General features: G+C 53.2%; 1 protein-coding gene across 2 annotated transcripts in view; it reads left to right on the top strand.

Moving 5' to 3' along the window:
- The window catches only part of UVSSA (UV stimulated scaffold protein A), a 29,677-nt gene extending 22,276 nt beyond the window's left edge, over positions 1 to 7,401 (top strand). For both annotated transcript variants that reach the window (XM_025922339.2, XM_086705649.1), the window contains 2 exons: positions 2,514 to 2,688; positions 4,300 to 7,401. In XM_025922339.2, coding sequence (XP_025778124.1) covers positions 2,514 to 2,688; positions 4,300 to 4,393 — 269 coding nt within the window. In that variant the 3' untranslated portion in view covers positions 4,394 to 7,401. The remainder of the gene's footprint in view (positions 1 to 2,513; positions 2,689 to 4,299) is intronic.
- The last annotated feature ends 5,726 nt before the right edge of the window (positions 7,402 to 13,127 follow it).

Genomic DNA, 13,127 nt, shown 5'->3' with positions numbered 1-13,127 from the left:
GAGAGAGAGTGCAGGCAGCCGAGGGGCAGACAGAGGGAGACACAGAATCCGAAGCAGGCTCCAGGCTCCGAGCCGTCAGCCCGGAGCCGGACGCGGGGCTCAAACTCACGAAGCGTGAGATCATGACCTGAGCCGAAGTCGGATGCTTAACCGACTGAGCCACCCAGGCGCCCCCGAATCAGTTTTAAGGAGGTGAAGAAATGGAGGCAAGAAGAGTTAATTGGCCGAAGCCCGGGCTCCAGGGAGGAGAGCAGTTTGCTTCCCGCCAGGCAGACGCACTTGCCCACGTGTCCCCCGTGCAGACCTTGTGCCCCCTGCCACCCTGCACGACCGGCTCGCTCTCTGCAGCAGGGCGAGCTGCAGGCACGTGCAGGTGCATGTGTCTGTGCCCGTCTGGGCAGGAGCGAGTGGGTCCCGGGCAGGTCCTGAGGCCTCAGGCCTCGGGAGGCTAGGTCTCCACAGAGGCCATCTCAGGGTCCTGTCCCGTAGGCTAGATTCAGACAGGACGGTGGACTTGAGCCACATAAGCACCGTTTTCAGGACAACCCAGGGAACTTGTCTCATCCCAGTACGGGTGTCCACGCCCTGTGCTGGGCAACGTGCCATGTGCTGGCTGCCTCCCGGCTTCCCAGGACCCCTGAGGAGCAGGGCCAGGGGGCGTCACCAGAAGTGGCCGTCACGGGGCAGCGTGCGGGCACACTCACCGGGCCCCTGATCTGTCTCCGTGTCTCCGTGGTTTGTCCAGCCCGGGCCAGTTGTCTGGAGGCCCCGGGACTGCCTGGGGCTCTCGCTCACCTGAGAAAGCCCTGTCGCAGACCCAGAGCCCCGACGAAGGGCAGGCGGCCGCGTGCGTGGGGGGCAGCGCTGGCCTGCACGTGAGGGTCCCAGCCAGGCTGTGTTTGTCGTCATTAGTGGGGTTTCTCCCTTTGACAGATGTTAGGTTTCAGGCTGACACCCGGGGCAGTGGATGGCGGCGGGGAGGGGCCCCTGACCTGCTAATCCGCAGGGTGAGGCCTTCCCTGGTGGCTCACACTCAGGAGCAAATTAAGTGCCTATTTTTTGTGTCAGCCCCGAAGAGCGGGTGGTTCTCCAGCCCTCGGCGACTTGTTAACAACAGGTATCGGGGCTGCGGCCGCGGGCCGGCGCTGGCCAGTCAGATGTGAAATGGCATCTCTTCACTAACTACAGTATCGATCCCCGCCTCCCTCGCACGCGGGGCAATTTTCTTTTCCCTGGCGCTAACCTTGGTGACAATGCGCGCCGAGCTCCAGGGCCCGGCAGCGCACAGGAAGGCCGTGCGGCCCCGGCTTCTATTGATTTTCTTCAAAGGCTGTTAAATTGGTCCTTCGTTTTACTGAGATGCTCATTCCATCTCCAGCGGGCGCTGGCATTTTCTGTTGTGTTTAAACAATTGCTCCGTTCACCGGGCTCCTAAACTGTGGCGCCTTCTTATTACGGGAGATAAACTGTTTAGACACTTTTCCTTAATCTCGGATTAATCGTTCCTGGGCCTGAATTGTGCGGCCCTGTATTCCTTCACTTCAAAAAAATCAACTTGGGGAGGCCTGGCCATCTGTCTGTCTGGGGCGCACAGCCCAGCCCTCTGACCCTGGGCCCTGGGGTTCCCGTCGGCTCTGTGGGCAGGGCGTCCGGCACCCTCCTGCGGGCCAGGGTCAGCGGCCACAGGTCTGGGCACAGGAGGGACATTGTGCCGTCCCGCTCCTGCCCGGGATGGCCTTCCTGGGACGGCCGGCATAGGCAGAGCAGCCCCCACTGGGACCGGGGAGCCGAGACTGAGGTGGGCGGTAGCCGGGCCTTTGGAAGCCAAGGCCCGGAGCCCCCACCGTCGGACAGCAAAAGCTCCCCTCGGTTCTGGCAGGTGAGCGCGCCGACCTGGCCTCGGTGCAGCTCGGGGCTGGTGAGGCTGGGCTCTGGGACCGGGTGACGCGTGTTTCCCCTCGGAGTGCTGTCCCCCACCGCGTTGTGTGGCTGGGCCGTGGCAGAAGGCACGTGGCAGGAAACTCAGAGCTGTCTGGGTGAACTGACCCCCGCGTTGCTGAAGCCCGCGTCCGGTTCTTTTTGGACCGAAAAGAAAGAAGGCTGTGCCCGCGCTGACCCCTTGGCTGTGGCCACCGCTGCTGCACGCGCCCACCAGCCAGCAGACGGGCCTGGCAGCCATATTTGGGGGCCTGGCGGGGCACAGTCCAGCTGGAGGCTGGGAAGCAGCCTGCAGATGGCACTGTCCCCCAGCCACCAGCCTCAGCTGCCTTCCTGCCTGAGGGGTCAGTGGATGCACCGGGAGAGGCTGCTGGGTCCTGTCCCGGCCCCTTCCTGGCCTCTGTGGGCACAGGGGCCTGCGGGGCACAGGACGGTGGCGGGGGGAGGGTCTGCCTTGCCCCCCGCCCCGCTATCCCCAGCCGAGCCGGCCCCTACGGCGGGGAGGGATCGGGACTTGAGTAGGGACGCTCGGGTTAGTGTCGGGAGTTCTCCTAAATCTCGAGGCCTCTTTGCAGAGTGGCAGGACCCCGAGTTTATGAGAGACGTGGAGGCCGCCACAGGAGTAGACCTTGGCTCGTCTGGGTCCAGCGGGAGAGGCAGAGGAAAGAGGAGGAGACGCAGTGGCCTCACCGACCTGAAGCAGCAGGCCGACACTGCCCGTGCGCGCATCGCGAAGAAGGTGTTTGCTAAGTAAGAGCCTCTGGCGGCCTCCTTGCCCCCCACCCCCTGCGTCTGGGGGTGCCGGGGTGGGGGGGGTGACTGGACTCCAAGACCCTGGCAAGCCTGGGGCCCCGACTCCGCTCTACCACACGTTTCTCCCGCTGACCACCAGGCCCCTGGGTGGGCCAGGTGCTCCTAGCCAGCAGGGGCAGGGCCTGGAGCCGGTCACCCCGAGGGTCACCGGTTAGCGGTTCCCCTCGGGGTGGGGCTTCGCGCACCGGCCGGCCAGCACATCCTCATTTCCCAGTGAGGGGCTGAGGCCTCAGCGGGGGCTGCTGGCACAGAGCCGGCCCTGTGTCTCCTTGCCCAGCTGACCTAGAAGGGCCGGGCGCTGGCCCGGGCTGGGCTCTCTCGAGGTCAGTGCCCAGGGACGTCCACCTAGGGACTGTGGGCAGGGGAGTCGCTCCCAAGACCGGTGGAACCTGCCACCCAGGTCTCCGCCCCAGCACTTGGCCGGTGCCACAGGGAAGTGGGTCAGGGCCTCGAGCCAGCACTCTCATTGCCTGCTCACCACTGTGGCTCGCCGGAGCCACCTTGCTTATACGAGGTGCTGCCGGAAGGAATTGGGGTGCTTGTTCAGGAAGCCTGTGAGGCCGTCGCTTCCTGGGTCAGATTTAGGCACAGGTCTTAACAGGCGCCTCAGACCGTGCCTGCAGGGCGGCCTCCTCCAGTAGACTCTGGAGGGCATTTGGCTCAGTGTCCTGGGCAAGGGAGGCCCTTCTTGCTCTCCTGGCCAGCATCGCCGTGTACTTGGCTTGAGGGGACGGGAGAGCACGGCTTCCTCGGCGCCTGCACGGAGCCCCGAGGGGCGGGGGGGGTGCAGGACCTCCTCACTGCTGGCGCGTCGTAGGAGTCGGCATCCTGAGGAGGGCTTGGCCCCCAGCCTCCGGGCACGAAGCTGGCTTCTGGTGGATCAGCCGAGGGTAAAGGGCACCCTGGGTGCTGATGCCCAGAGGAGTGCCGGCCAAGGGGCCTCTGTGCCCCGCACCCTCCCACCATGCTCAGGAGAGCCTTCGGGCTGGCTCCTTGCAGCAGCTTGGTGGCCTAGAGCTCGTCTTGCTGGAGGGCCGGGGTGACAGCGCCCCTGGGGCCGCGCCCAAAAGTCACATGGGCACCGGGCACAGGCCCTCGGCCTCACAGCAGCCAGGCTGGGCAGCAAGATGCGCCCCATCCGCCACCCCGCGTCTTCCTGCCGCACGTTTGTGGTGTTCTCCTGCGGCCCCACCTGAGGTGGGGGCTGGCTGGGCGGGGAGGGGGCTCGGGGCGGGGGGGAAGCAGGCTCGGCGGGGGCTGGGTCTGGCAATGGGTTCTGGCACTTGGTTCTGGGGTGCAGCCTGGCTCTGGCGAGATTCGGGATCCCGGGAGGTGCTCTGGGGGTTCAGGGAGCCCACGGGGGTGGTGCCAAGGTCGTCGTTGGGCTCTGCGCAGGTAGGGCCCAGCTGCTTCTGAGCTGCAGGGAGCCTGGGTGGCCGGAGTGTGGCAGCCACCTGGGACCGGTGCCTCAGCCCAGCCAGACCACAGTCGGAGCCCAGAGCCCTAGCCGGGGCTCCCTGATCACGCCCCGCTTTGCTTTCCCCACAGGGCAGCCGTGCAGAGGGTCGTCACGGCCATGAACCAGATGGACCGCAAGAAACACGAGAAGTTTGCAAACCAGTTTAACTATGCGCTGAATTAGAGGGCCAGACTGGGCGTGTGTGGTCCCCTCTGGCCGCAGCTCCTCTTCGCCCTGTGCCAGCGCTCGAGGACGGGCGAGCGGGCACGGGACCGGGTCGCCACCACAGCCACCGTTCCTGTGTGTGCTTCGTGGGAGGAGTTAGCGCGTATTCTAATTAAAGTGCCCCAGAGCCGTGGACTGTCCCTCCCGCGGGGGTGCCACTGTCCTCTGGGCTCCCGTCTGGCCCGAGAGCCTGGAGGACACACGGGCAGCTGTGTCTCAGTGGGGCCTCTTACAAAGCCTGTACATCTTACAACGTGGCTCAGAGTCGATGGGCCACGTGTGACCCCTGGCCCCTTCCCTGGGCGGTGATCGCTCGGAGGGGCTCCAGGAAACCCACACTTCTACGCGCACACCGTTTCTAAGACGAACACACCGGAAGTGAACCGCTCAGGGCGCTGTGCCTTGTGCCTCCAACGCACACGTGTGGGGTGGTGGTTCTGCGTTAGAATGCCCACAACTACCTCACTGCTCTTGTTCTTCCAAGGACCGCGTTCCTGAGACAGAACCCACATACCATAGCATTCACCCTTTCAGAACGTATAACTTAGTGTCATTAAGTGCGTTGACGGTGTTGTGCAACCCACACCACCTGATTCCAGAACTTTGCATCACCGCAGAAGAAGCCCTGTCCCCGTGGGCAGGCGTGTGCAGCACCTCTGGATTTGTCTGCGGGTTTGCGCCCTTTCTGGACGTTTCACGTGAATGCCCCTCGCGTCCGGCTTCGTCCGCTTAGCCCCGTGTCTCCAGGGTTGTTCCGTGTGATAGAATATGCCAGAACTCCAGCCCCTTTTGTGGCCTAGTGATGATACCCATTGAGTGGATGCCACACCCTGTTTATCTGTTCATCACGGACATGTGGGTCGTTCCACATCGCTTGTCTGTTACGAATAATGCTTCCGTGAACGTTTGCGTACAGGTTTTTGTGTGGACATGTATTTTCATTTCTTTTGGGTTTACACCTAGAAACGGAATTGCCGGGTCATATGGCGACTCTGTCTGACTTTTGGATGAACTGCTGAACTGTTCCAAAGCCGCCGAACCATTTTACTTACATTCCCACCGCAGCGCGTGAAGGTTCCAATTTCTTGTCTGCGCTTGTCCACGCTTGTTATTATCTGTAATTGGCGTAAAGTGGTGTCTTGATTTGTATTTTAGTCTGTATTTTCCTAGTGACCAGTGGTATCATTTTTTCGTGTGTTTGTTGGCCATAGAAATATCCGTTCAGATCCTTTGACCATTTTCAGTCGGATAGTTTGTTTTGAGTTGTAAAAATTCTTTATCTATTCTGGATGCCAGATCCTTATATCGTGTGCCAATACCTTCTCCCATTCTGTCTCACTTACTCAATAGTGCCCTTAGAAGCACTAAGTTGTTACTTTTCATAACATCCAGGATCTGTTTTTTCTTTTGTTTCTTGTGCTTCTGGTGTGCTGTCTAAGCAGCATGGTCTGATCCAAGGTCATGATATACCCCTATGTTTTCTTCTAAGTGTCCTTATCGGGTTAGCTCTTAAATTCAGGTCAGTTTTGTTTTGAGTTAGTTTTGTATATGGCGTGAGGTAGGGGCCCAACTTTGTCCTTTTGTGTGTGGAGAAGATTATTCTTTCCGACCCACTGAATTATCTTAACACCTTTGCTGATTGTCGGTTGGCCATAAATGTATGAATTTATTTCCGGATTCTCAGTTCTGTTCCACTGACCTATATGTCCTTATGCCAGTGCTGCAGTGTCTTGATTAATGTAGCTTGGTGGTAAGTTTTGAAACCTGAAAGTGAGTCCTCCCTCCAGCTTTGTTCTTTTTCAAGACTGTTTGGCTGGCCTGGGTCCCTTGCATTTCCAAATGAGTTTTAGGATCAGCTTGTTAGTTTCTGCCAAAAAAAAAAAAAAAGGCAGCTGAGATTTTGACAGAGGTTTTGTTGGATCTAGGGGTCACTATACTTAATACCTAGCCGTGTGGCTTATGCACTCGGGGTCTCATGATCGTTAGGCTCTTCCCCAGCTTCTTTTAGCAACGTTTTGTCAGTGTCCACATTTTGCACTCATTTTGTTAAATGTGTTCTCAAGTATTTTATTCTTTTTAATGCTGTTGCAAATGTAACTTTTTCTGAATTTCATTTTAGATTGTTCTCAATTTATAGAAACTCAACTGAATTTTGTATGGTTTTGTAGCCTGAAACTTTGCTCAACTCAGTTAATTCCAATAGCACGTGCGTACAGATTTCTTAGGATTTTCTCAACACACAGTCACATTATCTGCAAACAAAATGCTTCCTTTTCAGTTTGGATGCTTTCGTTTTTTTCTTTTGCCTAACTGCTTTGGCAAAGTAGAAGCCTCGAGTACAGTGTCAAGTAGCAGTGGTGACAGTGGACATCCTCACCTTGTTCCTGGGCTTGGGGAGGAAGTTTTCAGAGTCTCACCCCATGGTACGGTGTGGGCTGTGGGCTTTTGAAGATGGTTTTTGCCAGGCTGAGAAAGTGACCTTCTAATTCTACTCTGTCAGGTGTTTTTGTCTTGAGAAAACGTTGCATCTGTCCGATGTCCATCCATCTGTCTCTACGGAAACGATCATGTGGCTTTTGTCCTTTATTCTGATGATACGGTTTATTATGTTAATTGGTTTTTGTACGTTGAACCACTCTTGGCTTTCATGGGATAAATCCCACTTGGTCGTGATAATTCTTTTTATATATTGCTGCATTTGGTTTGCTAGTATTCTGTGATTCCATTGACCTAGTGTGCTAGTACTTTGTTAAGGACTTTTGTGTCTGTATTCATAAGAGATATCAGTGTGTATTTCTTCTGATGCTGTCTTTGTCTGGCTTTCGTACCAGAGTACTACTGGCCTCATAGGTTGAATTGGGAAGTGTTCCTTCCTCTCCTGCTTTTTTGGGAACAATTTATGGAAGATTTGTGTTAATTCGTTAAGCATTTGGTAGAATTCGCCCGTAAAGTCATTTGGTCCTGGACTTTTCCTTGTGAGAAGTTGTTTTTTCTTAATTAACTGATTATCTTCATTTATTATAGATCTGTTTAGATTTTCTGTTCTTCCTTGAGTCAGTTTCAGTAGCTTTTTTTTTTTTCTTTAACGTTTATTTTTGAGAGACAGCGAGAGACACAACATGAGCAGGGGAGGGGCAGAGAGAGGGAGAGACAGAATCTGAAGCAAGTCCAGGCTCTGAGCTTTCAGCACAGAGCCCGACGCGGGGCTCGAACCCAGGAACTGTGAGATCATGACCTGAACCAAAGTCAGACGCTTAACCGACTGAGCCACCCAGGCTCCCCAGTTTTAGTAGCTTCTGTATTTGTAGGCATGTGTCCATTTCACATACTTTTTTTTTTTTTTCAACGTTTATTTATTTTTGGGACAGAGAGAGACAGAGCATGAACGGGGGAGGGGCAGAGAGAGAGGGAGACACAGAATCGGAAACAGGCTCCAGGCTCCGAGCCATCAGCACAGAGCCCGACGCGGGGCTCGAACTCACGGACCGCGAGATCGTGACCTGGCTGAAGTCGGACGCTTAACCGACTGCGCCACCCAGGCGCCCCTTCACATACGTTTTTTATTGTAATTTGTTGATCTCAGTGGTTCATACTATTCCTTTACAGCCCTTTTTATTTCTGTAAGTGTGGTGGTAACATCTATTCTTTCATTCCTGATTTTAGAAAATTGTCCTCTCTCTCTCTCTCAAATTTTCTTGGCCAGTCTAGCTAAAGGCTTACCAATTTTACTATCTGTTCAAAACCCAGATTTTGGTTTTGTTGATTTTTTTTCTTATTTTTTCATTGTTTCATTATTTTCTACTCTATTATTTATTTCGGGTTGCTTTGGGCTTAGTTTTCTCTCTAGTTATTGAAGATAGGTGATTAGCTTACTGATTTGAGGTCTAGCTTCTTTTTCATTAGGTGTCTACATCTGGAAGTTTCCATCTAGGTGCTGCTTTAGCTTCATCGTGTAAGTTGTGTGTGCTCTGCCTCATCTTTATCTTCAAGTATTTTCTCATTTTTCTTGTGATTTAAGAGTTGGTTTAATTTCCACATACTTGTTAATTTCCCAATGTTTTTCTGTTACTTAATTTCTGATTTCATCCCACGTAGCCAAAGAACACATCATGTATGGTTTCAGTCCTTTAAGACTTATTTTGTGTATGCGCTATCCTGGAGAATGTTCCACATGCACTTGAGAAACTATTCTGTTGTTGGGTGTCGTGTAGACACATGTTAGGTTGAGTTGGTTCGTAGTGTTGCTTACCTCCTCTCTCTCCTTGTTGGCCTTCAGCCCAGTTGTTCTACCCACTATTGAAAGTGGGGGATTGCGGTCTCCAGCCATTCCTGTCCAGTCGTTTCTCCTTTCGTTTCTGTTGGTTTTGCTTCATGTGTTTTGGGGCTCTGTTGTTAAGTGCATATATGCTTATACTATTATTTCTTCCTGATATACTGACCCTTTTGTAACACAGCCTTCTCTGTCTCTAACAGCTTTTGTCTCTAAGTCTCTTTTTGTGTGATATCAGCACGCCTTCTGGTTGTTGTTTGCGTGGTACATCTTTATCTGATTCTAACGTGCTCCTTATAGGTGGGCATGTAGCTAATTGTGGCTTTTCATTTGTTCTGCCGATCTCTGCACTTATAGTGCAGTTTACTCCATTTACCTTTAATGTAATTACTATAAGAAATATTTACATCTGTCACCTTTCAGCTTTTCGACACATCTCTTTATCTCTCTTTTCCCCATTGTCCTTCTCTTGTATGTTGGATGGACGTTCACTTAATCCCCCTGTGCCTTTCACTGGGTGTTTGTTTTTGTCTTGGGGGCAATTTTTTAGTGGTTGCTCTGGAACCTTCAGAGTGAACGACTGAATATGGTCTAGTTTGGATTCATACCAACTTAATTTCAGGAGCATTTGCTCTAACATAAGTCTGTTCCCTCCCAGCTTCTTTGTGCCATTTTTTGTCGTACAAATTACGTGTTAATAGATTGTGAGCCCGTCAATAGAGTTTTGTGATGATCGCTTTATGCAGCTCTTTTGACTCAGGTGGGAAAACGTTTGCAATCCAAAATACATTTATTCTGTCTGCTCTTTGGCTGCGTGGTTGCCTTTACCGGCGCTCTGTGTTTCTTCTTGTGGATTCGACCGGCGTCTCTCACTTTAGCCTGAAGGGCTCTCTGCAGTTATTTTCTGTAGGAGAAGTCTGCTAGCAGTGAATTCTCCCCATTTTTGTTTATCTGGAATGTTTTCTTCTTCGCTTTTGAAGAATGGCTTTGCCAGATTTTGAAATCTTGGTAATAGTCTTTCTCTTCTAACACTTTGTGTCATCTCACTGCCTTCTGGCACCCATGGTTTCTCACAAGAAGCCAGTGTTCACCTTCTAGAAGATGCCATGTACACAACAGGTTGGGGCTTCTCCCTGTTGCTTCCCAGGTACTCCTTGTCGTTGACTTTTGACAGTTTGATTGTGTGTCTTTGCTTGTGTCGTCTTTGAGATTTGTTGAGCTTCCTGGATTTAGAGGTGGTTTTTCATCAAATTTGGGAGGTGTGGGGCCATTTTCTCTTCTCCTGCCTCTTTCTCTCTCGCCTGTCATTGGACTCCCATTATGTGTATGTCAGCTGGTTGATGATGTCTCTCTGGTCCCTGAGGCCCTGTTCATTTTTCTTCATTCTTTTTTCTGCTCCTCAGAATGAACCTATTGATCTGTTTTCAAGATCACAGATTCTTTTTCCAACAAAAATCTAATGTTTAGTTGCTCTAATGAATTTTTCATTTCACCTATACTTTCTGAGCCCAGAATTTCTATTTGGTTTTTTTTCTATAATGTCTTTCTTTTTACCAATATTCTCTATTTGGTGAAACGCCATTCTCATTTTCATTCTTTTTTTTTTTTTTTTTTTAATTTTTTTTTCAACGTTTTAATTTATTTTGGGGACAGAGAGAGACAGAGCATGAACGGGGGAGGGGCAGAGAGAGAGGGAGACACAGAATCGGAAACAGGCTCCAGGCTCCAAGCCATCAGCCCAGAGCCCGACGCGGGGCTCGAACTCACGAACCGTGAGATCGTGACCTGGCTGAAGTCGGACGCTTAACCGACTGCGCCACCCAGGCGCCCCTCATTTTCATTCTTTATACGTGTCTTCCTTTAATTCTTTGAACATATTTATAATAACCGATTTACAACATTTGTCTAATAAGTTCCACATCTGGGCTTATTCAGGGACAGTTTCCATTGAGTGCTGCTGTCCCTGTGTATGGGCCACACTTTCCCAATGCCTTATGTGTCATAATTTTTCTGTTGAAAATTAGACATTTTAGATAATACAACATGACAACTCTGGAAATCAGATCCTCCCCCCTCCCCCCCAAATTTGTTGTCGCTGTTTGTTTAATGTCCTTTCTGGACTAATCATGTAAATCTGTATTCTTTGTTATGCTTGGTCACTGGAGTCTCTGTGGTTAGCTTAGTGATCAGCTAATGATTGAACAGAGACTTCCTTAAATGCTTTGACCCAAGAAGTCTTGTGGTTTTGTAGACAAGCTGTGTGTGCATGTGGGGCTCACTTTGCTCAGCCAGTCAGTTCTCACCGAGAACTCACACTTCCTGCTTGTACAGGGCCTCGAGTTCAGCCGGAGGTGAGAGCTAGGTACTCCTCAGGTCTTCTGAGGTTTTTTGGCCAGCCTCTCGTTTGCCCAAGCACATGTCGCCTCTGTGGGTGGCCGCATCATTAAACAGCGCCACTGATTGTTTGCAACAACCCCACACTCGGCCACTTGAGTCAGGCCAGAAAAAGACCAGCCTGGCGAATGGATTTTTTCCAGGCAGCAGCCAGACAGGTCAAATGGTGCCAGTTCTCTGAGGGGAGGGCTTCGGGGGGCTCCACACCTCGTCTTCACCTCCCAGTGACTGCCAGACTGATTTCCACAGCCGCTGTGGCTGTGAGGCTGCTGGGTCTAAAGGTCACACTGCAAAGCAGGAGAGGGACTGGGAATCGCCAACCTCCCACCATGACTCAGCCTATCGGTCCAGGTCTCTGGTTAATTTCCAGAGTCTTGAAAATGTTAGTTTTGGCCGTTTTCCCTCGGGTTCTGTGGCATTTTGAGCAGTCCCGACTTTGGGCGGGAAGGCCCTTCCTAGCCCTTGACCGTTCCCAGAGGTCCAGCACACGGCTTGCACACACGCATCCACGACAGCCACGGGTGTCTCTCTGGGCCCCCGGGATCGCAAGTGCGGAGTCCCAGTGGTTGTGCAGCTGCTACTGTGCTAGTTGCCGTGGGACCGCTCCATTCGCTTTCCCAGTGGCAGCAGCCTGCGAAGACGCGGACTCCCGGAGCCCTGGGCACTCAGCGGTGGCGGCACCGGGTGCTTGCCCCATGGAGCAGTGGCACCTTGGAGTTCTGGTTGATGTGCCTCTTAGGGGGGTGAGCTGCTGGGCATTTCTCCTGTGGCAAAGTCCTGGTCGTTTCTCCTTTTCTGGGAGCCGGATGTCCATATCCTTTGCTCGTTTTCCTGTTGACTTACTAACTTGTGTGAGTTGCAGGAGCTCTTTGTTAGTTAAGACAAGTAGCTCAGGGGCGCCTGGGTGGCTCAGTCAGTTAAGCGTCCGACTTCGGCTCAGGTCACGATCTCACGGTCTGTGAGTTCGAGCCCCGCGTCGGGCTCTGTGCTGACGGCTCGGAGCCTGGAGCCTGCTTCGGAGTCTGTGCCTCCCTCTCTCTCTGCCCCTGCCCCGTTCATGCTCTGTCTCTGTCACAAAAATAAATAAACGTTAAAAAAAATTGAAAAAAAAAAAAAAAAAAAGACAAGTAGCTCAGTGTGATGAGCCTCGAGTATTTGCCGTCTGCCGATTCTGCGATCACCGTTCGGCCAGGTGGATTTTGTGTGCCTTGCATCTTCCCGACCTCTCCTGCCTCTTGTGTTTTGTGTCCCTTCCCCACTCAAGGATTACATTAAAAAATGTTCCCGCATTTCCCGGTACTTTTCTGGGCTTCATTTTCACATTTCGCTCACTGATCTATCATTGGTTTTGATACAAAATACGAGCCCGGAAACCCAGTTTTCATTCCCGATAGGTGGCTGCTCGTGTCACCCATTTCTAACAAGCTGTCTCTTCTGCACCGCCTTTCTCTTAGGTCGACACCCAGGGAAGACCGAACTCTCTTCTGTCCCGTCAGCCCGCCCGTTTATGTAGTACACCTGTTTTGATTACCGTGGCTTTGTCCTGCGTTTTTACGTCAGAGACGTCTTTCTGTCCGCTCTGAGGCAGTTAGAAAACGAGGGGTGCGCTGAGGGAGGAGGAGGGATTTTGTGAGACTTAACTCAGGCCTGAGTGCCTCTGTGTCTCATCTGGTGCTGCCTCTGCCGGAGTTTCCTGAAGGACAGGCCTGCGCGCTCGTGTGTTTCTAGCCGGTGGGAGAGCAGGCCCGCTGGCCTGGTGCAGCGCGGACGCCCGTGGCCGGCTTGGAGCCGGGCTGTGGTGACAGGCCCCGCGAAGGGGCTCCCAGCCCAGAGGGGCGAGGGCGGGGCCGTGGCACCTGCATACCTCAGCCCAGGAACGTGGTCCTGAAGGGCACTGCTGCCCCCCCGCCCGGGCCGGCCCGCAGAACAGCAGAGGGATGGCAGGAGGGACGACCGGCAGGGCCCAGGGAGCATCATTGCAGGGTCGCGGCCTCAGGACTGGGGTTGGACGGAGCTTACAGAAATGGC

This window comes from Puma concolor, chromosome B1, assembly GCF_028749965.1.
Source record: "Puma concolor isolate L17-30 chromosome B1, mPumCon1.1.hap2, whole genome shotgun sequence".
In the NCBI taxonomy this organism is placed as follows: domain Eukaryota; kingdom Metazoa; phylum Chordata; class Mammalia; order Carnivora; family Felidae; genus Puma; species Puma concolor.
Note: the sequence above shows the minus strand (reverse complement) of the source record. Positions and strands in the feature narration are given on the sequence as shown.